Source organism: Uloborus diversus, chromosome 1 (genome assembly GCF_026930045.1).
Source record: "Uloborus diversus isolate 005 chromosome 1, Udiv.v.3.1, whole genome shotgun sequence".
Lineage (NCBI taxonomy): Eukaryota > Metazoa > Arthropoda > Arachnida > Araneae > Uloboridae > Uloborus > Uloborus diversus.
The window spans coordinates 268,437,173-268,464,168 of record NC_072731.1 but is presented as its reverse complement, the minus strand read 5'-3'; the positions used below and the strand labels follow the sequence as shown (position 1 = coordinate 268,464,168).

At 36.2% G+C, this 26,996-nt stretch overlaps 1 protein-coding gene across 1 annotated transcript; it reads left to right on the top strand.

Moving 5' to 3' along the window:
• The first annotated feature begins 128 nt into the window (after positions 1–128).
• LOC129220617 (catalase-like) lies at positions 129–26,996 on the top strand. The gene is made up of 6 exons (XM_054855050.1): positions 129–194; positions 7,148–7,339; positions 9,329–9,481; positions 12,429–12,567; positions 15,245–15,393; positions 26,448–26,996. Exons 1-6 carry the CDS (start codon positions 129–131, stop codon positions 26,820–26,822), a joined length of 1,074 nt encoding a protein of 357 aa, XP_054711025.1. The 3' UTR covers positions 26,823–26,996.

Genomic DNA, 26,996 nt, shown 5'->3' with positions numbered 1-26,996 from the left:
TATAATTTTGCTGAAATTTTTACTAACCATTTCAGATTTTTTATTTCATTTCAAATTAAACCGTGTTATCAGGTCATGAACTGTCATAAAGGGTTTATATATTTTCCTCAAAAGTTCATCACGTTAATATGATGCAAGTGAGATTCGTATTTTTGGAAGAAGAAGAAAATGTATTTGGTAATGGTAATTTTATGGTAAATTTAATGGTAAATTTAATATTGGTTTGGTAATTAATATTTGGTAATGTACTTGGAAAAGATACCTGCTCAGTGATATGATTAGTATTTGAATTATTAGCAAATAATATAATGGTATATTTATTTATGAGAAATACTATTTGTTTTATGAATGAGACACATAATATGAAATTATAGACAAAATTTGAAAATATGGATCATGGAAGCATGTTTTAGGATGACATGGAAATAATTAATTAGTGCATAATCAAAAATTGGAATGATAATTGAACATTTGTGCTAACAGCATTTGTTAGCTAAAAATGATAGATTTAAATATAAGTAATAAAATTGTTCATGCGACATAGTATGAAATTGTACATATTGCAGACATATTTTAACGAAAAGTAATTTTTCAGGAAAAATCATATCTATTTATAATTATTGTTCGACAGTTGGACCTTATTTAACAGAAGAAATGTTATCTGAATGAGTCTAACACGGCAAAAGTCAAAATTTGATTCACATATTTTGTTCTTTTCAAAGTTTCACTGCTTTGAATGCAACAAAACAGACTCCCCTGTAAAATAAAAGAAACGTCTATTCCTGCCTGCAAGCCGAGTGTTTGTCTTTTCATCACATGAGTAGTGGAACACTATCTGCTTGACATACACAGAACAGTCACATTAATGTGACCACCACGTACTTTCCACGTCAGAGTTAAATAACCAATCACAGAAGGCAGGTGGCAGCACAGTGCAGTTGAGCGTATATAAAGGGTGTGGGAGGGCTTCGGAAAACATTTCAATCGTTGGCGTAATGCAGAAACGAAGCGATTTATCCGACGTCCAAAAGGGCATGATCATTGGCATTCGGGCCAAAGGTGGAAGCATTCCCGAAACTTTGTGAACTGTTCGCGTGCCGCCGTGGTAAAAGAGTACCGTGCATGGCAAAATGGGACTGTCCAAAATCAGTGACGTGGCAAATGTGGTGCACCACGGGCCATAGATGACAGAGGTGAACGACGGTTGCGGAGATGCGTTCGGGCAGATAGACAGGCTACCGTTGAGCAACTGACCACCAAAATGAACCAAGGGGCTACCAAAAGTGTCTCCCAAACTACTATTCAGCGAACATTGCTGCGTCTGGGTCTCCGAAGCAGACGCCTGGTTCGTGCACCTATGCTGACTGCTGTTCATCGACGACGAAGGCTAGACTTTGCACGCCAGTACAGTAGTTGGACGTCCACTGAGTGGCGACAGGTAGCGTTTTCAGATGAATCGCGTTTTATGCTCCATCGGACAGATGGACGTTGGCGTATATGGCGTGAAACATCTGAAAGGAACCACCCTGCAACCATTGCCGGAACGGTTCAAGCTGAGGCGGGAGCATTATGGTCTGGGGAATGTTTTCCTGGCACTCTGGGTTCACTGATCATTGTGGAAGGCACGATGGATCAATACCAGTACGCATCTGTCCTTGCGGACCATATCCACCCCTACATGCGCATTGTTTCTCCTCAGGATGATGGCATCTTCCAGCAGGACAATGCGTGGTGCCATACAGCTGCCACTGTACGTGCGTGCTTCGAAGAGCACCAGGATGAGTTTACCGTCCTCCCCTGGCCAGCAAACTCACGTGACTTAAAACCAATCGAGCATCTGTGGGACCATCTCGATCGAATTGTTCGCTTCATGGATCCTCAACCGCGTAATCTAGCGCAACTGGCTACGGCATTAGAGTCGGCATGACTCAACATCCCAGAGAACACCTTCAGGGACCTAAGTGACTCTCTTCCTGCACGTCTCGCAGCAGTCCGCTCTGCGAAAGGTGGTTATTCTGGCTTTTGACAGATGGTCCACAGCCTTCTATATATCAGGCCTACGCGCTGTATTGCGCAATCGATGTCACGTGACCTCAAGGAGGCTTTGAGCGGGAAAACACCTTTAGTTCAAACAGTGTTGTGGACTTCAAGTAGCTGCTCGTTGCGGATGCAATACTGTATTTCATCTTACAACTTTAGTATCAAATAGCAAAGTAATATTTATTCCAAATGTGTGAATACGTTATCAACTGTCTTTATGGAGACTTGAAATTATGTTTTCTTTTTTGCTCTTTGTATTTGGCTGTGCTAAATCGTTATGTTTCGTCAAGTTTACATTATAAGCCGTTGGGATACTTTGGTGGTGAAAATTTAACGTATCAAATGTTTAACATCTCCAAATATGTTTGAAGCTACTATTGTTGGATTAAAAAATGTTAAGAAGGTAAGTGTGGTTACCAATGGTTATTTTTAAGCAGAATTGATAATAAAAATAAATACAGTAAAATCCCTCCTAACGGATACCCCTCCTATGTGGACAGTATTTAATTCCTCGATTCTAAGGTAAAATTAAAAGGTATTAAACCTTTGTCATGCGGACACCCCTCTATTGCAAACAAAAAATTTTGTCTTGTTAGTGTCCGTATTAGAGGAGTTTTACTGTACTTGTTAAATAATATTTTAAGGATTTTTTACTTGTAAGAGACGAATTTTTATGTATGTTTTTTCATGCTACATATTTTTATCACTTTCGATTTTAATGACGAAGCTTTTTTGCCCTCAATTTGTGTAATGATTATTTTTTGTAACTATTATTTCAAGGAACTTTTTAACATGAATTGGCTGAAGAGTGCTGTTTAATATATACATTAGATCGCGGTTCATTAAAAAGAGCAACTGTTTTAACTTTTAAAGCAGTTTCTATTTCTGTAAGGTACTGTACTCTATTATTGAAAGGTACACATTTTTATTTATGTTTTTTTCATGTAATACACATTTATTACTTTCGATTTTAATGACGAAGCTTTTTGCCCTCACTTTGGTAAATGATTATTTTTTGTAACTAAAATTTCAAGGAGCTTTTTAATATGAATTCTCTGAAGAGTGCAGTTTAATAGATACATGAAATCGTGACTTTTGAAAAACACCAACTTTTTCTTTTAAACCCAGCTTCTATTTGTGTAAATGTATTTTAAAATGTTGTGGATTTTTTTTTTTTTTTTTTTTTTGGCGGAATTCATAGCAAATGAAAATGAATTAAAGATTTTAACAACTATTAGCGAGCCATGCATTAGAAATGTGGTACATGACCATTACAAGCTTAGCTCTCATACCATTTTCTTGATTTTGAGAAATATTATGCAAACGATTTATAACATACTGTTAAATAACTTCTCCAAAAAAAAAAATCTCTCAGATAACTCATGATAAATCTAATTATATTTTTTACTCTGAAATATATGCATCAGTATTGTCTTTATACCAATTGTTTAGTTTGTTTCAATTGCTCAGATGTTTTGTAATTATTATTGGGTATTGGAGTGATTTTTCTCTCAAAAATGTATACTGTTTCTTTTGTTTGTAACAGTTAGAAATATGGCTAAATATTGGTTTATTTTATTCCATCTTATTTTTATTTTTTTCATTTGTCTGTATTTTTATCAAAGGAAATCAATACTACTGTAAATCATTCGTGTGAAAAATGCAAAATATTTATTAGTTTATGAATAAGAAATATGCACTTCCCGTTTATCTTCCCCGTCTGTCTTAATCATTTTACAATTTACATTAAGCAAAATTTATTTCGTACTTTCTTTTGCATTATGATTTGAAGTTGAAGTGTATTTTCTTTTTACCCATTAAAATTTTCATTTTTATTCATTATCTATATATTTATTACGAATATAATATGTAATGTGTCATGCATGAATTTTAATTTAGTTTACTATTTAAGAACTATTTGTGTCGATATTAAAACTCGAACGATATAAATTTTTAATTTAGAGATGTATCAGAGTATTTCATGTAAAAATTAACTGTTTTTTTTAAATGGATTATAAAAAAATCTAAATTTTTATTCACGGTAGAGCTATTATGAGATGTAAACAAACCGCCTTCACGGGCGGCCATGTTGAATGAGCGCGCAGGCCTTGTGTTAAGATGGCTGTGGATGGTCACATTAATGTGACTGGACTGTGTATATATATATAGGAAGCAATTTCTCCTCCAAAATGCCAATATACAGCTGAGCGTTTCCCGTTCCTTGCACAAAGTGAAGCCCACCAACTCTTGATCAGAAATACATCCCCAATTCATCTGGGATACGGGTTGCTTGATGGTGTGTTGAATGCAGTCGGGACGATATTCCTCTCCTTTGGAGCGCGGGTGATGCAATTTTTTTTACTAACACTGTATTTTATCAGTGGAATTGATTCCTTTTCCAGAAAACTGTAATCGTGCTCTAATGCGGGCCGGCGTTGTCTTCCGAAAATATCTCCATTTCAGAGAGTTAAAAAAAAATCCAGGATTTAGTCACGACAACGGACAGCCAAGAAAAAACTTCATGGTAAAGGTAGTACGATCCCAGCCCAAACAAGCAATCCACCCCGCTGCAACGATCTCTTTCGACGATGCTTACCAACCGACTACGCATCCGGCTGTCGCCATGGAAATCCTTTGGAATTTCCGATTGATACTCATTTGCCAAGGGTATTTCGTCCAATGGTTGATACTCATTCGCCAAGGGGGTCTTTCGCCAAGAAGCAATTGCTTTATCTCTCTGATATTCAAATGTGATGTTCACGGATCTGAATCAATTACCCGCAGACGCCGTTGATGACAAAATTCCAACTTTTATGATTGCACAATGTAACATCCAAAATCGTCCTAAAATTGAATACTGGTCACTCTTTTACTTTCCATCTAGTCTTAAACAGAAAAACATTGTTTAAATCAAAGCTACGTTAAATTTCCCGGCTTTAGCCAGTGGTGTACTACGGGGGGGGGGGGGGGAGCGAGGGGTGGTCCCCACCGGGTGTCTCCACTCTAGATGATATTGCAAGTGTCTCAAAAATATGGAGCTAAAATGCATTTTTAGGGCTGCAAATTTGAAAATTTTCCGGGGATTAAACCCCTCGCCTTTCACTCGCTTTTATTCACTTTATTTTGCCACGGAGAAGCTTTTCTTTGCACTGTCACTGGGATTTTAAGCAAACAGCATATACCAAATAATTAGTGTATCAGAAAGGCTAATTTCTATGAAGCAGTTGGTAATTAAAAAAAAAAAAACACATTTATAGAATTCATTACCAGTGTAGGCAAGTAGTGACAGGTGGCTTTCTTTGCAATGAAACTTTTCTTGTAAAGAAAACACTTTTACAAAATTCATTAGGTGGGTATTCTAGTCTAGAAATTCAAAAAAATCGATTTTTTCCCCCTTCATATTCTCAGAGTTTAGACCTTTAAGAATAAGTTTCTAAGAGGATTTATGGAAACTCAAATATTTTTGGAGTTACAGTTAATTTTGTTAAAATAAACTCTTTTGCTGGAATGAGATTGCAAACTTTAAAACGCGTTTTTCTCGAAACTAGGTTTTTCGATACGGTTGACAATATATCTCAAGTTCTAATACACGATTTTCTTGAAATTTGGTACAGACATTCTTAGTAGTATCAAAATTTTCTCCACGTAGGGGTTTTTGTAATTTTTGATTTTTAATATTTAAAAAAAATGTCTAAGTTCAAAAAGGAGTCAAAAAAAATCACAAAATGGCGTCTTTTTGAAAGAAAAAAAAATGTTCATTTTTTTTCAAATCGGCTACGTCCAGACAATTCTACATCCTTGTTAAATAAGAATTAATCTTGACTCTATGTTTCAGATCACCTGGAGCATTGGAATCACGTCAACCAGGAGTCCCCACTTTGCCAGCCTCCTCCAACTACAATTTTGAAATTTTTTTCAATCATTACGCATTTTTATACTTTAAAAATATTAATAAAAAACTGATAAAAATGGATAGTGAAATTAGCTGCTTTTTTTTTCTATTACGCCTGTAAAATCACCTTAAAATTAAGCCTCTAGACTACAATACCCCCTTAAGCATATAACAATAATCATACTGCACAAAGGAAAAAAAAAACCGCTTCAGAGTACTTCTTGCTGATCATTATGCGAAACAACCCTCTGAATCTAAACACAGCCACTATTTCCTCCATTACTTTCACAAGTGCATGATTTTCACTTTATTTGTAAGTATGTGCTTTTGTCATGCATAAAACTGAAAAAAATCCACCTATACTCTAAAAATTAAAATTAATTACTGTTTCGTTGCGTTCGATGTTTCTTTCAGCTTTTTGTTCTTGTAAAAACTTTGCAGTAAGTATTTGAAGTTTTCCGAGTTAATTACAACGACTTTTCTCGTGACGTCTGTATGTACGTATGTATGTGAATGTATGTCGCATAACTCAAGAACGGCATGTCCTAGAAAGTTGAAATTTGGTACGTAGACTCCTAGTGGGGCCTAGTTGTGCACCTCCTTTTTTTGGTTTCATTCGGATGTTTCTAAAGGGTTCTTTTGCACCTTTTGGGGGTGGAATTCATAGCTAATTTCGAAGCAAACTCAAGTGGTGTTATAATATGGCGGACATTTGGCGATATATCGCCAGTCTTTTGGTCGGCAAGTTTTATCGCCAACTTGGCGAAAAATTTTGCGAGTTTTTCTTTAATATGTTTTTTTAAATCTGGTTTCAATTTGGCCTATGTTGGTGAAAATTAGACAGTTAGAGAGAGAATCCCATTAACATTGCAATAATAGGGAAATAACATTAAATTGGTGTAAAAGGAAGTCATGTGATGCACACATCAACTCGTTTCGTAGAAGGAAGTAAAAAGCTATTTTATGACTAAACTTAATTTAGTATGCGATGAAACTGTTTTCAAATTTGAAAACCCTTTTTTTTTGTGACTTTCATTACATCAAAATACCTCCATAAGCAAAACTTATCTGTATACGTTACAACAGAACATACGCAAATTAATTCACATGCATTTCTTGACAGCAGAACACGCTAGCCCGTTGTGACAGTAATGCATCAGTAGTCACTTTTCCCCACTATAACACAATTGTGACGCATTGCCATTTTTGTTTTAGACCGACCAAGGAATCCGGAACCTGACTTCAGAGGAAGCCACGAGGTTGGCAGGAGTGGACCCCGATTTCCAAGGCCGAGATCTGTTCGAAGCCATCGAAAGGGGCGATTACCCGTCCTGGACTTTATATATACAAGTCATGACGGAAGATGAAGTCAAGAACTTCAGGATCAATCCATTTGACGCCACCAAGGTAGGTGGCGTCTCTGTCAACTTTGCATAGTTTTGGATCGGAAACAAAAGCCGTTCACTTGTGGAATTTCAAAAGAAGAGTTATGAGGTCAAACATTAAATAGTCAATCTTGTTAAAATCGCAACTTAGCAATAACTTGTTTGAGTAGAAAAGCACTGAAAAATGTCTCTAAACAGTTGTTTTCTGCAACAGCAGAGAAAATGAAATTTGTTTAGTTTTGGTTTCCTTGCATTTTCACTTTCCTTATAACCTTCCTCTTGTCACTTTTTATTAATCGTCCTCTTAAAACCACTTATAGCCACTTACAGTGTTGGTAAAAAAAAAAAAAAAATTGCATCACCCTCGTATTTTCACAACAATGGTTTTATGTGAGATTGGTCGACCGACTAACGATGCATGTATGTGAAATTCTGCAAAACTTTTGAAATAAACATTTAACAGCAGGAATCCGATCATTGTTTGCGTAGATCGGGGCTGTTTCCGGGCCAAGGCAAACTGTTGACCCCCATGCTCACTTTTCCATTTCTGAACCTGCGAGTGAGTTTAGAGGGAAAAAAATGTCTTAACACCATGTCAATTTAAGTCTAATGGCAGGATAAAGGTTTTTGAATTGTTACTTGCCAGTTTTGCCCTATGGCACGGAGCAGAATCATCCTGGAAAATGACGTTTGGGACTGAAATAAAGTGATCCCGGATAGCAGGAAGCAATTTCTCCTCCACAAAATGCCGATATACACCTCAGCGTTTACTGTTCCTCGCACAAAGTGAAGCCCACCAACTCCTTGATCAGAAAGACATCCCCAAATCATGTGGTATAAGGGATGCTTGACTGTGTGTTGAATGCAGTTGGGATGATATGCCTCTCCTTTGCGGCGCGGGTGATGCAATTTTTTTTACCACCACTGCAATTAATATTTCCAGCACAAAGAGAGGAAATGCCACCCAGATCAGCACCGGAGGAAGTCAAACTCACAACCTCCGAAGTTTCTACCACAGAGCCAAGTACATAGTTTACAAAATCTTTTCCAATAAAATTAATAAAAAAAAAAAAAATCGTGGAATTGCCCTTCTCTGAAGTTAGAGGCGCAGTAAAAATGCGCTTTTACATACATAATGAATTTTTCCATAAAATCCTTATTTATCTTTGGTTGGAACATAATTTTTGTTGCAGTTGATCGTTATTCAACTGGAGTGTGTATTTTAATGATAAAACATTTTTCTTCGTGGGAGGGGGGGGGGGAGGTAATCGTTTGCCATCGTTGTAACTGTACCATGAATTTCAATTAAAATAACTTTTTCTTCAGAGGAGGCATGGATTTTCATTTTGTTTTTATAGCACTGAGTATTTAAATAAAATTCCTTATTCTTACGATTGGGAGATTTTTCACTTGATTCTGATTCAGCAATCAAGATTGATTATTGTGGTCAAATTGCCCAATGTCTTAGGTTTGTTAAAAATCTATTCTTTGCAATTGGTAGATAGCGAGTAACGTGATCATTATCTTTTTTTTTTTTTTTGCATGTAAAAATATAGTGTTTGCTTTATTTGATTTTATTTTTTGCTTTGTTTATTAATGTTTTGAAACGGTAAATATATGTTTAGTGATATTTTTATTTCTTTGCTTTTTTTATTGGCAGTTTCTTTCGAATTGAAGATTTAAAAGTTATTATCATATATACTTTAAACGCTTTTCTATGGTGATTTTTGATTACATGCTATTTTCTTTGGAAGAGTAATTTATGGAATACACTTGGTGCTGAGACGAAATTATGTGAGCACATTTAATTAAAGAAACAGAATTTTTCTTTTTATTTCGGAGTGGAAAGGGAGATTTACATTGGCTCTAAGAATCTTTTTATTTAACTTCACAGCGCGAGCAGAGACGTGCGGGTACAGCTAGTTCATTGTCTATAACAGCATAAGTCCTCGTTACAGCCGAACTAAGATTCCTCAAACCATATTCATTCACCCTTGCGGTTCTATTTCAGGAGTGGCCGCAGGATGAGTTCCCTTTAATCAGGGTCGGAAAATTGGTACTCAACGAAAACCCCATCAACTACTTTGCCGAAATCGAGCAGCTGGCCTTCTGTCCGGTGAGGCTGGTGCCAGGCATAGAGCCCAGTCCGGACAAGTTGCTTCAGGTCGGTATTCCTCTTTCTTACTCGGTTCATCTCTGAATGCAAGAGTTACCGCCTTATTCACCGTTAACCTAACCACACGCCTTAAACCGCGAGGTTCATTAACTCGTAGTTGGGGTTGTTACCGCGAGGTTAAAATTTCGGTATTCACCGACGAAAAACACCTCGGAGTTTCTCAACAAGAAGTTACTCAACCAAACTTCATGCGGTTATAAGCGCAGACACCTTATTGGCTAATAAAGATCATATGACTTTTACACGTTTTCTTCTTCGTTACTGTTATTTCAGCTCTGCGCTTGTGTAGAGTTCGTGGTAGAGGTAAAGCCGATCTTTGCTCGTGGTGTTGTTGTCATAAGCCTGATAACTTTCTTATCTTTTTATATAAAGCAGCTTGTTGGTAAAGAAAATGGAAATAGGTAACAAAAAAGAACGCGTCATCTCTATATACGCGTCTCTGAGTTCTAAAAACTCGATATATTGCAGTTGCCGTATGCGAAGTTGCACTCGGTCCGCCATTGTTTCAGATGTTTACTTGTAAAATGCGCATGCTCAGAAGCCAAACCAAGCCCTTAACCTTGCTTCTGGAGTTTGGTTAGATTTTCCAACCACGCCTGGTTTCGAAAACCTGTCAGCGCATAGTTGAAGTTAACGATGAATACAGAAGAAGGGGATAACCCCAGGTTAAGCGCTTAGCCGCGTAGTTCAGTTAATGGTGAATACAGCGGTTAATGTACAGATAGTTATCAAAATAATGGAAACACTCTGTAACAAGTGTGTTGGGAATCGCTACTCTACCATAAATGTTCTGTTGATAAAGGTGAATTCTGACTCTAATCACTCACACTGGTGAATCCAGATGGTGATTGAGTAATGTAACCAAAATTTTCAAGCTAAAAATCAGGACACATGACGAGGGGGGGGGGGGGGGAGGGGTAGAGTATTTTTTTTTCCACAGGCTTAATATTTTAATAGCCAAGAAATAACTCAAATGTACCAATAAAGAACTCAGGTTGAAAATAATTTAATAGAATTGATGTAAAGAATATTGCATCACACAACAAATTTATTAATCAAAATTATTATTTTCAGTTGTACTTGCTGTTAGAAGCGTATTAAACAGCAAAGAATAACATTTTACATGGCGTTCTTAGATTTCATGACAGCTAAAAATCGAAAAAGCGTTTAAAAAATCTATATTGAATGTCATATTTCTTGTGTGACGGAATTTAAACAAAAAAAAACGGAACTTTTTCGACAAAACGGGGCATTTTGGCGGGACATTCCCGCAGCGGGACAGTAAGACAAAAAGCGGGACTGTCCCACCAAAAGGGGGATGTCTGGTCACATTATGATTGAGTTCTCTAGTCATTTTCGCTGATATTGTTCGCTTTTTAGTCATTACAATCCTCTTCAATGCGTCGGTTTCTTTTACTAAGCTTCTCTTTCCGTCCACTATTTTGCTTTGTCGAGCTTGTCTTACCGCGCTGCGTGTGTGCTGTCATGACTTTAAATACTGTACCTCTAGAAACGCCAAAAAGTAGAGATGTTTGAGTTACACTTGCTTCAGCTTGACGCGCTCCAACGATTTGGCCTCTTTTAAAATTTGAGAAGTCCGATATTTCACGCGCTTGAAAAAAAATCCAAGATGTTCAGAACTTCGGTTAATCCACCATTTAAAAAAAACAAAAAACAAAACAAAAAAAAAACAGATATCTAGTTTTATTTTTTATTATTAACGAAGAGTTTTAAAAAAACTGTCGCTTTTATTTACAGGCATTTCCATTATTTTAATAACTACCTGTATGTATCGGTGCAAATATTTGGCGAACCGGGAAAGAAATGTTCGTTTCTTTCAAAGAAAGTTTTTTTTTCTTTTTTTTTTTTAAATCAGCGATGTAAAGTCAACGAAAGATAATCCGTCATCTCTATAGGTTACTTCTATTCCTCAATCGAGTTCAGGAACTGAGTAAAAAGTCGCAGGACTAAAGACTTCCACGAGGTTTAGGTAAAAAAGGCATTGGTAACCAAAAAAAAACGCACGGGAAAACAACTTCCGTGCTTCAAATCACCAACCTTTTCTCTTTTTATAGAGTGCTTGCGCTGAGCGCTACAGTCACCTTTTTTTTTTTTCGATTTCGATTCTGAGTCACAACTGAAATCAACTGTATTTATGTCGAGGACTGCATACTAAGTGCCTTGCCTCCATTATTTTTTATACCGATAGATGGCAGCACCATCACCGGATCGAACAGTTAATGAGAATTTAGAACTAGACCAGGAGCTAATAGCTACCTGGTGCTAGCACCCCCAGAGGTATCGTTTCACTTGGAGGATATTGAGACCACGAGCCTATTTAACGTCGCCCAGTCCCCTTTAGTGACGACGGTGGGTCTTCGACCATCGAGGTTCGAACTCAGAACCCTCCGGCCCCGAATTTGACACTCTACCGATCGGGCTGCCACGGCCCGCTACAGTCACCTGTCATTTGAGCCTGCGCTTAATAAGATAAATAAATACCTTTGTGCTGAACGGTAGAGTAAGAAATAAACAACGTCAGAAAAGCACAAATTCGCAGATGACTGCAGACACGTGTTTCGGCGTTACAGGGAACGCCCTTTTCAATGCAAAAAGTAATGAGCTTATGGATATAGCTTTTGTCTTTTCATCCATAAGCTCATTACTTTTTGCATTGAGAAAGGAGTTCCCTGTAACGCTGAAACACGTGTCTACAGTCATCTGCGAATTTGTGCTTTTCTGAAGTTGTTTATTTCGTACTCTACTGCGCTTAATGCTAATGGTTTGCATATTTAATCGCGGCAAACGCATGATGTAAATTTCACTTGTTCTGCATGCTCCCCATAATATTGCATTTTATGTGGTTAGTAGTGCATTTATACCTTTTTTAATTCAATAGAGGAAATATTTCTTTAACCATTGTGTTATGTTACAGGGAAGGCTCTTTGCTTACACGGACACCCAGAGATATCGACTTGGCGTCAACTTCAACCAAATCCCCGTCAACATCCCGTCCAAGTCGCCGGCGAGAAACTATGAGCGAAATGGTTTCGCGAATGTTAATGGAAACCAGGGTAAGCTCCTCCCACAGCTCACGGACCAAATCATAAGGGGTTTTTATCAGGAATGCAGTAAAAATCCTCCAACACAGTAGAATTCGGCTCATCAATTTAAAGGGAGTCAGTACCCTAAATACTTTCAAAAATTCGATTATTTGATTTTTATTTATTTTGAAACTCCATAATCCACCATTAAAACCGTATTGAAATCTTTTCAATGATACTTCTAATATGAGCACGATCAAGAAATTTGTAAGTTAAAGTAAGCTTTTAAAAAATGTAAACCTATTTTGATGACGTATGATTTTCCCCTTTAAATTGCAATATCTCGAAATGGTATTTTTGAAACTAAATTTCCCTTTTTCTCAGAAACTAAATTGTGTTACGCTTTGAAATATTTACCACCTATTCCATACATGTAATTGCATATACTGAAGTAAATTTTTTCTCATATTCGAAAAATATATTTGTAGATCTGATTTTCTGTTGCAAAGGCATTTTTTGAGAAAAATACAGTGACTTTCTGATTAGATTTAAAAAAAAAATCATTCTTCCTGCAAAATTAACTTCAGTATAGAGAAAAGAGTTTACTTAAAGTACCGAAGAAATTTCAAAATTGTATCTTTAATAGATTTTCAGAAAAAAAGTACATGAACTTTTGCAATTAACATTGACAGTATAAGGGGTACTAACTCCCTCTGAGTAATTTTCGTCAAATAATGTCATTTCTCAATAAATGGAGATTTTAGCACCCTATTGAAACACCTCAATCGTAACCAATGAGCGGATAGAGCAGGTTAAAGAAGATGGTAACGTGGAAGAGTATGTTCTCTTACACCCTCGCTGTGTGTGACTGAGCATTGTCCTGTTCAGAAATAGCTCCTGGGAGCCAGTCATTAATACTTACATATAAAACATGGTACAAACGTGCCATTGAACACGAAGTTTTTTTTTTTGTCTTTATTGAAAAAATATTTAGTATTATTTACATTTTTGACTAGAAAGTGGTGCTAGTGTTTTTTGTAGAGTACAAACTTATAATGCGTGAAGAAAGCAAACGAATTAACTGCACAGTATCTATGCTCTAAGGATGTTGCGTTGATGTTGGTTTAAAAAACACTTTTGCAAGAAGACGTTTGGAAGATTCAAGAAACTGAAATTAAAATGAGAACTTACCCCAAAAATAGCCCCCGATATCTCCAGAGTTTGCACCGTGTGACTTCTGGTTGCAGCTATATTTTAAGTCACCTGTGTATGGAAATCAGCCCGTTGGAAAAAGCTATTTACCACCATGTTTCAGTTATTCCCTCTGAAATGCTTATTAACTACGTGCAGGGTATTTTACGGTCTTGCGGCTGTAATTATCAATGATGGTAAACGCAATAAATAGCTGTAGTACTGACGTACCTTGCCTGATAAAATCGTGCTGCATTATAACATTATTCAATGAATTCAACTACAGTGCCACCTTTCGTTCAAAAATGTAACTGATATGTATATTTTTTTTTTCATCACAAAACAAAAATCTCCCATGTTTCTGAGCCCTCCTGCGCAAATCGCATCATTTTATTGTTAAGAATCCAATACTTATAAAGTTTTAAAATATCTACTGAATTTTGGATCACCCTGTGTATATGGCATGACCTTTTGAGCAACGTTTGCAAATAGTAGCCAAAGTGTGCAAGGGCGCCCATGTGGGGGGGCAAAGGGGGAGCTCAAGCCACCCCCCCTTTGAAATTAGTGTTACAACTTATTGTTACAACTTATGTTTAAGTGGAATAAATAATGCATTGACAAGAATCATCTTGATTATATATGTATTAAAAGAAGAAAAAGATAGTTACACTTGTATACATTTTGTCATGGCGATCTGGCCGAGACGACAACTAAGCAGAACGTTGCCAAACTACACAACATAAACTTGGTGTTGCCACACAGAATTATTTACAGTAAACATTAATAAATGTAAGGGAAATATGATCATAAATAATGAGGTAATTTTAACAATTAGAACTCCCTTGCTGTTAGTACTTTTTTCTTTGCAAAAATGTAAAAACATTTCTTCTCCAGCCATTAATGAATAAGTTATTAAAAGTGTCAAATTTTAATAACTCTAATCGGTACTGAAATCGGTTTCTGTGTGAAAAATAGCCTGCTAAACCATGGAGAAAATATCTGAACTCCCCCCCCCCTTAAAATTTTGCACATGGGCGCCCTAGAAAGTGTCGATTTATCAAAAGCACTCAATTTGAAAAACCTGTTCTACTCTATTTTTCCTAAGTAAGAAACAACACTGAAATGAAAAAAACAATTAGTAATAATTTCAAATTATATATGTATATGGTTTTAAAATAAAAAAGCTTTGAAGTCTGAAAAAAAAAAAAAAACCCTGCTTGTAGTCTGAAGTGACAGCGAATAATACCATGGAAAACAACAAATTTGATTTTCAGTCAAAATTCAATTTTAATACAACAAATAATTGGTGGAAAATTTGTTGGGTATTTCTTTATATTGTAGGAGGGTAGGGTAAAGTACTTCATTTTGCACAGAAAAAAATTCTTCATTTGATCAATTTTCCCTGAATTTTTGTTATTTTTTCAATATTCCCTGATATTTTCCTGAGTGATAAAGTTCCCTGACTTTTCCCTGGTCTGTCGTCACCCTGCAAAAATCACTTATTTTTCTTGTGCAGGACCCGGTCCACATTATTATCCGAACAGCTATGGAGGCCCACAAGAACACCCCGTCTATTTGGAAACGCCTTTTGAAGTATGTGGCACCGCTACGAGGTACAACTCTTCCGATGACGATAATTTCACTCAAGCGAGAATATTTTATGAGGTAAGAAACGGGAGCGAAAGAGTTGTTGTTGTCTTGTGCCAGCTAGGTTGGCAATGGGGTCGTTTCCAAAATTTTAAAAGTATTTTTTTTCTGAAAGAGCATGCTTAAAAACATCGGATCTGACCATTAATTAAATAATTTAAGTTTAAGGGGTCAACCTTTCTTAAAATTCCTGCGCGAAGGGTTCCTTTCGAAAGGGGTCACCTTTCAAACTTTTTTTTTTTAATTTAAGTTAATTTTATATTTCTTTAAAACTATAACATAAATACTTATTTCTTAATCAATAATTTATTTCCAAAATTGAAAAATATTGCCTACGTTTTTTTTTAAATTCCAAAAATTGAAGAAAATTTCAATTTTTTGAAATCCCTAAGGTTTTTTTGTTTTTGCACTAATTAAAAAATTTTTTTTTGCTAAACGATCACTATAATCATCTCTAAAAATCTGTGCATTCATTTGCTTATGAGTTTATTAGAAAATTTTCTGTGATTAATTACGTAAAAAATCAAAGTTCTTTTATTTTTAATTGGTTTTTAAGGGGAGTCAGTACCTTGAATACTTTCAAAAATTTTATTTCTTGATTTTGATATGATTTGAAACTCCATTTCAGTACCTTTTTAATGATATAAATTTCTTGATCGTGTTCATATTAGAAGTAAGTTAAAATAAGCTTTAAAAAAAATTAAGCGCATGTTGATAAGGTATGATTTTCCCCTTTAAATTGCAATATCTCGAAACGGTATTTTTGAAACTAAATGTTCCTTTCTCTCAGAAACTAAATTGTGTTAGGCTTTGAAATTTTTACCACCTATTCCATACATCTAATTGCATATACTGAAGTAAAATCTTTCTCATATTCCAAAAATATTTTTTTATAGAGCTGATTTCGTGTTACAAAAAGACTTTTTTTTTGAAAAAAATACAGTCACTTACGCATTAGAATTTCTTTTAAAAAAACTAAGCTTCCTTTCTGTAAAATGTTACTTCGGTATAGAGAAAACAGTCTACTTAAGGTACAGAAAAAATTTCATAAATGTATCTTAAATAGATTTTCAGAAAAAGGTACATGAACATGCGCAAATTAACATTGACGGTATAGGGGGTACTGACTCCCCTTAAAGGCTTAACATGCTCTAAACATTTGAGTAATTAATAAAGTGCTTATCCAATGCACAGTTTTGTCAAATATGTTATCACAATTGCAAAAAGTATTATTTTAAAGCTTTATCTTTAATAGAAAAAAAACCTTAGCGATTCTAATGACATGAAAGCACAAAAAAACCATCATCGAGAAAAAGCAGTTTAAAGTTTTTCTTTTGCATAAGAACACATAGCGAGCATGGCCTAAAACCACTCATAACTTTTTAAACATTTGAACTAAAGCAATGAAATTTTTCCCCTGTGTTCAGAATAGTTTTTAGTTTTGAAATAAACAATAAAATTTTTTTTGATCGTTTCATCATTTTTGAGGTACTGTAATCCCTTAATATTAAAAAAAAAAAAATACTTAAATCGGCTACAGTTTGTTCGGCACTCTTGGCTTCCTTAAGTTGTTTTCCACCTCCAGCTCAGTCACTCCTATGCCGGGCTGATGAGTGCTAATAAGCACGAAACTGGAGTCCTCGGTTGGAATTGAATGAGCTGGCGGTGCATTTCCTGTAATAAGTAATTTAGCACGCAACCAGCCATTTTTTCAATAAAGTGACTAGACTCCTGAAATATTTCTGGCGAGATTGCAGCTATTATGGAATGCATTATTTGCATAATCTAAAGACTAAGAGAGGTTTCATTCAGTGTGTTCGTGAGAACACCCAATGCAACGCCATTAATGATACGCTCAGGGCCGGATTTGGAAGTGTGGAGGCCCCGGGGCAACGAAGGAGTGGAAACCCCTAATCAGGGTTCGAAAAGATCATCATATTTTCGAAAATATCCGATACTTTGATATATATCAAAATATTCCCATTTAAGTCATTTCGTCAAATATTTTTTGAAATTTTAAGCTCAAGAAGCGAGAAGTTGCAAGGATGACCTGCAAAGTTAACCATTTTTCGGATTTTTTTTTACTTACTTCATTTGTCTTTAACTCATAAGTACAAATTACAAATTAAATGAATAAAAATAATATTGCCCCTGAAATGCTCGATCAAATAAAAAAAAAATGATAGTAAATGGATACTTTGCAATCAGGGCTTTCTGATATATCGATAATAATACTATTTTTGTACAAGCATTCTTTGTAGAAATACAAAAAAAAAAAAAAGAAAAATGAATTTTAATTTTGACATTTTGAATTCAGATTATGTATTTCGCAATCACGAGTGTGTGTATGTAAGCATGTGTGTTTGTGTGTGGGGGGTATGTGTGTTTTTGTGTAGGGAGTATGTGTGTGTAGGCATGTGTATTTGTCTGTGTGCTGGCATAAGTGTGTATGAATATGTGTGTGGGGGGGGGGTATGTGTATGTGTGTAGGCATATGTGTTTGTGTCTGTATGTATGCGTGTGTGTAGGTGTATGTATATGTGTTTCTTTATGTATGTATGTGTGCGTGGTGTGTAGTTGTGTATGTATTCACGTGTGTGTAGGACATGGATGCAACCTGGAGTCGGCTTTCGCTATAGGAGCAGCATCGTGAGAAGCCGGTCGACGGTGATGGTGAGGAAGGTGGCGGTGGGAAAATAAAATCAAAGGACGTCAAAAACAGTCAAATGAAAGCAATAAGCAATCGTGATTGTTTAAAAAACAGATGTCTGGGAGAAAAAACGTAAAATTTGCTGCCCCGAGAAAGTTAGGATAGTTTGTAAAAAAAATTGTTGTGAGGGTCCCTTTGTTGTGGAGGCTCCGGGGCAGTAGCCCCGCCTGCCCTTATTCCAGGCCCCACAATGTATGCCCGTAAAAATTTTTAGGTCCAGAGATTTTCTCTTTGGAATCTTGATCTGTAGGTGTTCTAATGTGAGAATATCTTGGGTAGACATGTTGAATCCTGCGCGAAATAATTTTACAGGCCATCAAAGATAGCGGCCATTTTGGTTCACTTGCTCATTACGTTTTTCGCAACGTGCGTACCTATAAATTTATTTTTAGTTTTGAACTAAAATTTTTGGGCTTTAGAAAGTCAATTAATGTAATAGTTATGTCATAAAAACCGCTCTGGCTTTTTCTACAATTTTTCGTGAGGTATCTCTAACGTTTTTTGTTTAACATTCTAGTTACTTAAAAGTGTACAAAAATTAATAACTCTTAATAAAACCAAACGATTTTAAAGTAAAACCTTTTGTGTAAAACAATATTTTTCAAGGTCACCAGCGTAGCCAGCAATATCTTCTGTAGGGGTTTTTTTGATCAAAAATACCTTCTAAAGGGGGGTTTTTGGATAAAAAAAAAACCTTCTGAAAGGATTTTTTTGATTGAAAATACCTTCTGAAGGAGATTTTTTGATCAAAAATTCCTTATGAAGGGGATTTTTTGATCAAAAATACCTTATGAAGGGGATTTTTGGATCAAAACAGCCCTTTCATATGCATAAGCTACTGTATTAAAATTTGCATTCATGTTAAAACCAGTGGCTATAGGGATTCCCCTCCCCCCCTCCCTCGGTCCACGCTTTTCAAGGTTATTTATCGTTTGCTGTCAAAGTAATTGTTTTTGAGTAAAAATGTTCCACAGTTCCAAAAACTTTTTGTTTCATGTTTTTCTGTGACAATAACTATTTTAGCAATGGCTGATATTTCTAAACTGAGTTCAGAAAGTTTTGGTAGGCAATTGAAGACATCTTGAAGACAGTTTTAACAAACGAATATGTAGTTTTTTCAAAAGGAATCAAGAGAAAAATTATGTTCTTCGACCAAAAACGAGTTCGGGAAGCTGCTGAAATACGCAAAGACGCAATATTGAAAAACGCGGCAAGAAAACATAGTGTGTCATTGTAGCAACTAGTGCTATAAGAAATACACGAGAGGAAAAACGCTAAAAAAAATGGTAGAAAAAAATGCACAGACAAGTTATTTTGAAAGTGAAAACAATATTTTAGAAAAATCAGAAAGTACTGAAGGAGGTCCAAATCAAGATGAAGTTTTTGACAGAGTAGCAGATCTTAACAGCGATATGAATGTTTCTGCTGCGAATTCATATGCACATCCAAACTGTATAAGTTCTTATATTCGAAAGTATGAGCGAGAAACCAATACACAGTCTACGCAACATCTATCCTCAAAATTTGAACTGTTTAAAAAGGCAAATGAAATATTAAAGCCTCTGTTAAATGCTGGGCATGGATTTATTCTTTCAGAAATAAAAGAGTTGATGCTTAATGCTCAATGTAGATGAAAATGCATTGGTTTTTATAAATGAAACAAAACTATTTCTCGTAACAACGTATAATGAAAGGATTCTTTTCTGTGCTTCCAAAAGAAAGAATGACCCTTTGTTGTTTTTTTTTTTTTTTAGTCATTTATCCCCAAAAGTACTTGCTGCTGCTTTTAGCTCACAAGAGGCTGTGAAGACTGCAGAAAATCATTGATAATCTTGAGAAAATCATTATAAGATGTTGATTTTAGACTACAAGAGAAGTTCTGCTAAGCGAGTAAAGACGGTTCAGGATGCTCTTGGCTCAATGGATGAGGAAAAAAGTCAAATAATGATTCAATCGCTACGCACAAATATTGAAAGCTTGAAAACAGAGATTGAGTTTTTGTTAAAGGATGTAGTGACAAATCAGAACTGTGCAAGTGTTGGGAAGTGTTTCGTTCACTGGTATCACTTGTAAAACACTTGATTATTGCTGATCGCGAAGAGAATTACAAATTATACGTTCAAACTGTTGAATTACTGTTTCCAGTCTTTCGTGTATTTGATTGCATCATTTATCTACTACATGAAACATGGTACGTAGAGAGGATAAGGGCGCTAGAAAATGAGTGTCCCTACCTGTAAGAAAAATTCATTCAAGGTAAATTTGTTGCTAAAATTCAATGCTGTGAAGCCAGAGATGAAATTGGAACAAACGATTCAACGGTCACAGAAAAGTGCCGGAGAAATTGCAGAGCAGACGAGAAAAAGTATGTTGCTGAGTGGCATTTAGAGTATCATGAAATTTTAATGATATGCAATGTGTTTCGTGGTCTTACTAGTTCTCATTTAATGGATCACTGTGAGAGTGTCCCGCATCCTTATTTTTATAGGCAATCGTAGCCAGTATTTTGATGAAAATGTCAAAAGACTTGTTGATTTTATCCATCAACATGTAAATCTCTATGATATATCTGAAACAGAGCAACTTTACAGCTTTCTCACTAAACAACTTGTGAATGGTAGTGTCAAGATTCGCCTTCTCAGCATCATGAATCATTGATCAGAACAGTACCCCCAGTTTAGACTGGATACATTTTGTTTCAAAAATTGTCTGATTTACTTTCCAAAGTCAACCTACCATGCTTTGAGGCACACAGTTCTTCATAAAATATCACTTCTAAGCTAATGGGGAAGAATCAACTTTAACAAGGGTACAGAGACATGGAAATAGCGAAAGAAAGGGGAGAATGCATTAAAAATATTTTAGCTCATGACTTGTTTCCAACGAACACATTATGTGATGGTCAGGGGCGTGCACAGAAAATTTGGGGCCCGTTACAAATGCCCACAAATGTTTCGGCCGCCCTTCCATATTGTTTAAGCACATATTTCATCCCTAGTTTTAAAAATAATAGGTCCCCTTCAGGCTCAGGCCCGGGCAAACAGGTTTCTCTTATTTTCTCCCCCCCCCCCCGTGCACGCCCCTGGCGGTGGTGATTCACCTACCAAGCTAGAGTGCAGAAATATCCGTTCCCAGAACATTTTTTATTTAGCAAAGTATCCCCAATAAAAACTGCCCTCGTTATATATTTCATGTCACAAGTCCGCCAAATAAAGAAAACTTTTGGCGAAGTTATCATCAATGTTCTGCACGGATTCATTCCTGTATGCTCTTTTCATGAACTTCATCCTGTGTTCGATAGTTATTTGCAGCATGTTGTGAAATAATTCGAAAAGATGAGAAGAGAATCAACTAAGGGCAGAACAAACATTGCTGTAATTGACAGAAAACCACTAGTACCTATGCAGGTAGAAAAATTCTGGTCTTCAGTATCAAATAAGGAAAATTTACAGTAACTAGCACGCAAGGAAATAGAAGAAATGTCAAAAATGCTACATTTTCAGCTATTGCTAGTGGTTTAACAGTTAATGAAGAAGCAATCTGCAATACTTTTCATAGGAGATTTGAGACACATCATTGAAGAGCTTAATTAGAATAACTCAAGAGAAGATGCAGATCTACAAATTTTTCCACACATAGACTGGGCTGATAAAAATTGCTCAAAAAGAGTGGCTGCGGCATCAAATGATACAGACGTTCGTCGTAGTGCAATAACATGCAATGCAAAAACAGATCGTAACCTTTTTTAAAAGTAACTAATCTTGTATTTTTCGTTTATTGTGTTGTTGAAGAAACATGTATGTGATAAACAGGAGTTTAAAATGAGCATTTTGGATTATTTATTGATTTTTGTACCCTTTTTAGTAACCAGAATATTCAGCAACAAATGTCGGAGATATCTCCACGTAAAATTGAAGAAACAGCTAGACCGGATTTTATGACATAATTAATACATTAATTGACTTCCTTAACTCCAAAAACTGCAGTTCAAAACTAAAAATAAATTTATAGGTACGCACGTTGCGAAAAACGTAATGAGCAAGTGAACCAAAATGGCCGCTATCTTTGATGGCCTGTAAAATTATTTCGCGCAGGATTCAACATGTCTACCCAAGATATTCTCACATTAGAACACCTACAGATCAAGATTCTAAAGAGAAAATCTCTGGACCTAAAAATTTTTACGGGACTACATTGTGGGGCCAGGACTACCTCCCCTAAATCCAGCCCTGGATACGTCCTTTAAGCTTCTATTATTTGTGAACCCGCAGGAGCATTTGAAGCTCAATGACAGACTGGACTTGATTGTGGACGTAGCAAAACGCAACCTAAATCTATTGTATTTTGCGCCATTGCCTTGGAAACAACTAATACTCGTTGTCTGCATAACGAATGGCTCCCCGTCTACACTAATGGGCAACTATTTTATTTTTTCTGAGGTGATGGTGCTGAAGTTGATTTTTTACCATTTTCACCTGACGGGTTCTCCAACCTGTACCTTATGTAACTCTGGACAAATTATGTACTCTGCTCATCAGGACGGTCGCTCTGCATTAAATATTTTTAATTGTGTTGTCAGGATATGTTGACAAATTAAATTCAAAGATATGTTTAAAACCATGTGATATGGGTAAAAGTTATGCTACTTTTAGTATAATGGAAGTCAATTCGCGATAACTCGAATCTAAAGGGACCGACGGAAAACTTCGAGTTATCGAAAGTTTCATTTACCGCTTTTATTTTACTGTCATTAATAGTAATTCCTTAATAGTAAAGAAAACTCACTCTGTCTCTCAGGAACTTATCAGCAAATGATCGAACTGAAGAATGAAGAGGAACGCATCTTAACTTAGGTCAGCCTTTGAATAAAGGTACAATTAGTTTACTTGACTTGGACTGCGAATTCGCTTTGAAGCTGCCAAGAACATGTCAAAGTGTAAACAGACCAGTACAACAAAAGAAAACAAGCTAACTCATTTCCGCACGTGTAACTCCTTTATGGCACATTGGCTTCAGCAAGTGCTCTTCCTGCTTTATAGGTCTATTGTGCAGGGATTGCAAGCGGAGGAGAATTAAGTTTTCTCTCATAGTCACTTGTTTCTTCCTTTTTTTTTCGTTCTTTCGAAATCTATTTCGAAAACTTTGAGTTTATCGGACTTCGAGCTATCGCGAACTGACTGTATAAGCAAAATACACGTACAATTTTCAGATAATAATATACTTAAAATTAACAAATTATAACACTACTTCAGTTTGCATCAAAATCAACAATGATTCCCCCCCCCCCCCAAAAAAAGGTGTAAAAAAACCCTTTTGAAACATCCGAATGCAACCAAAAGGGGAGCACAACTAGACCCCACTAGGAGTCTACGTACCAAATTTCAACTTTCTAGGACATACCGTTCTTGAGTTATGCGACATACATAAGCACATACATACATACCCACGTACAGACGTTACGAGAAAACCCGTCGTAATTAACTCGGGAATCGTCAAATTTCGGGCTTCTACACGTTCTTAGGTATATATCCACGTGTTGGCGGGTCGAAAAAAAAAAAACATTCATTCCGTGGTGAGTGAAATGGAAATTAAGGTAGATTTTTGAGGAAAAATCTTTTCGCGAATACAAAACTTCCTTTTTTGTAAAAGGAAGTAAATATGAAATATTTAAATCTGGCATTTAAATGTATAACCACAAACCCCTTTAAAGCTATTCAGTGAATCAAAAAGGTGTCTATTTACTGTTCGTTACAGCTTTCTTGCACAACATTTGACAATAAAAGTTAAGTAATTTGAAGTTTCAGCAGTGGAAAACATTAAAATTAAAACCATTGTGAAAGTATTGAATTGAATTTTAAAAACTACTTGGAAAGTTTCGTTATTTTTCGAAATTCCCTACCTAAACTCGGTTTAGGGGCTCCCTCAACTCTAGCAGAGTTTGATCGAACTGAATCCAGAAGAATTTTTTTCGCTACGCTACTGGTAGATAAAACAATCGAAGCTGCAAAATAGAGTTGAAATAAACCCTTATTCTCGAAAACTGGTTTTAAATTTCATTTGCAATAATAGTATTGTCAAAACGAACGCTAAGAGATCATTCAATTCGATGTTTTTCTTTTCGATTAATCTACCAGTAGCATAGCGAGAAATTTCCTTTCTGGGTGGGGCAAGAACATTCGATTCTATTCGATTCGTTAGAGTTGAATGAGCTCCTTAACTAGGTTGACTATTGCTACAGGTGTGGCACCAGCACTTTGAAAAATTTCATATAATATACAGACAATTCGCGATAACTCGAAATCCATTAATTTAAATCTTACTATAACTCGAAGTTTTTATCAAGTTCCGACCTCTTTGTTTTTAATGCCATGCTTATTATTCTCAATACCTCGAAGTTAACTTTCTTTAACTCGAACTTATTTCAAAGATGACTCCAAATTTATTTCGAAAGAACGAAAGAAAAAGGGAAACAAGTGACTATGAGCGCAAAATTAATTGAACTTCACTTGCAGTTCCTGCGCAATTGACCTCTAAAGCAAGAAGAGTTGAGCCAATGTATGATAAAGGAGTTACACGTGTGGAAATGAGTTAGCTTGTTTAGTTTTGTTGTACTGTAATGTTTACACTTCGCCATGCTGCTGGACTACGAATTTGCTTTTAAACTGTCAAGTTATCAAGTCAACAGATTGTACCTTTATTTGAAGGCTGACCTAAGTTAAGATGCGTTCCACTTCATTCATTAGTTCGATCATTTGCTGATAAGTTCCTGAGAGACAGAGCGAGTTTTCTTTACTATTAAAGATGTCTAAGCAAGTACTGTGTTCATGATATTAAAAGAAAAACTTCTAAAGCGGTAGAATCCATGAATCCGAATTTGAAACGAATGATGGTGTGCATTTTTCCTGAAGCAGAATCAGCTCTATTCAAGTGGTTCCAGCAGTATCGAAAGCAAAACCATGCTTTTAATTTTTTTTCCCTTTAATATTTTTGATTAAACTGTGCATATTGTGCTTAAAAACTTTTAAGTTTTGCGATTTTGTCTGTTATTTGTACATATTAATTGAAATATTCGATGGTTTTTCCTATTAAAATATCAAAAACCGAAACTAATAGTAAGTCGAACATCCGATAAGTCGAAGTTTTTCATTGGTTCCTTTAGATTCGAGTTATCGCGAATTGCCTGTGTTCTTCCAATTCACTCAGAAAATCTCATAAACCAATAATTCTAAACTTCATTAATTCCAAAACGTATTTAAACAAAGGAAGATATTTTATTGAATATAACATAATACAGTTCTCCGCCGACGTAGGGCGAGAAAAAAACTATTCAACTACTACGTTGTTATTCACAAACTCCCACCTGTTCCGTTACAATTCTTCGCTGTTGCCATACATAAAAAGAAATATAAACCGCAGACGATAAACAGAAAACTATTAAGCCGAACATTGCACGTAAAAGGAAGAAGCCGTAACAGCCTGTATTGTGTAAATTACTCGATTAAGAAAAATTATTTTTTGAGCAATCACGATTGCTTATTGTTCTCATTTGACTGTTTTGGTGTCCTATGATTTTATTTTCCCGCCAAGCACCACCGTCGCGGCGACCGGCCTCAAGATACTGCTCCTCTCGCGAAAACTGTCTCCAAGTTGCGTCCATATCCTACACACACACTCATACACACACACACCTACACACTCATGCCTGCGCACAGACACAAACACATATGCTAATCACACACACACGAACGCCATCACACACACACACACACGCGCGTACACACACAGCACTGCATACACAACACGCACACACATACATACACACATTCACACGCACCCACACACATGCGCCTACACAAACAGACAAGCGCATTCATACACACACATGATCGTGATTGCGATAAACATAATTTGAATTCAAGATGCCAAAAATTCAAATTAATATTTTTTTTTTTGAGCAATCACGATTGCTTATTGTTCTTACTTGATTGTTTTTGGCGTCCTATCATTTTATTTTCCCGCCAGCACCCTCTGCCAACACCACCGTCGACCGGCTCTTCATGATGCTGCTCCTCTAACGAAAGCCGTCTCCAGGTTGCGTCCATATCCTACACACACACACGCATACACGCACCTGCGCACAGACACAAACAAATATGCCTACATCACACACGCGCGAACGCCACGCAGCACTGCGTACACAACACGCACACACATGCATGCATACACACCTGCGCCTACGCAAACACACACGCGCATTCATCAAACACAAACACGCTCGTGATTGCGATAAACATAATTTGAATTCAAGATGCCAAAAATTCAAATTAATATAATTTTTTTTTTCGTTTTCTTCCCAACATAGCAAATGAACGAAGATCAAAAAGGCCGGCTGATTCAGAACATCGTGGACAGTCTCTCACAAGCCCAAGAGTTCATCCAACAACGCCAGTTGAATAATTTCCGCCAAGCGAGTGAAGACTTCGCCGACAGACTGACGGCAGGGCTAACCGCCAAGAAGCAAGGAGTGATGATGCAAGAAGCATCCGACCAAGAAGAAGCAAATTTTAGCTTTGATGAAGAATTCGACTTCGGCATTGGGGAAGGTTACGGTGGAGGGGTCGAATCCGTCGGGCGAACGGAATTTCTCGGGCAGACGAAATTCGGCGGAAATGAAGAAGTTAAGCAGCAGACGGCATTTAACGGACAAAGACTTCTTGTGAAGAATATTCGTGTATAGATCAGAGCGGGATAAATAAGCAAGTTGCATTGTGGTTTCAAATAGTAATTCATCTCCGATATCGATTACAGTTTCATCAATGGGATGTATGAAATTTAATAAATCAATTTTGAATGGTTTTTTATGTAATAAAAAAAAATGAAATGAATCTTTTTCCTAAATTAAATTGTCTTA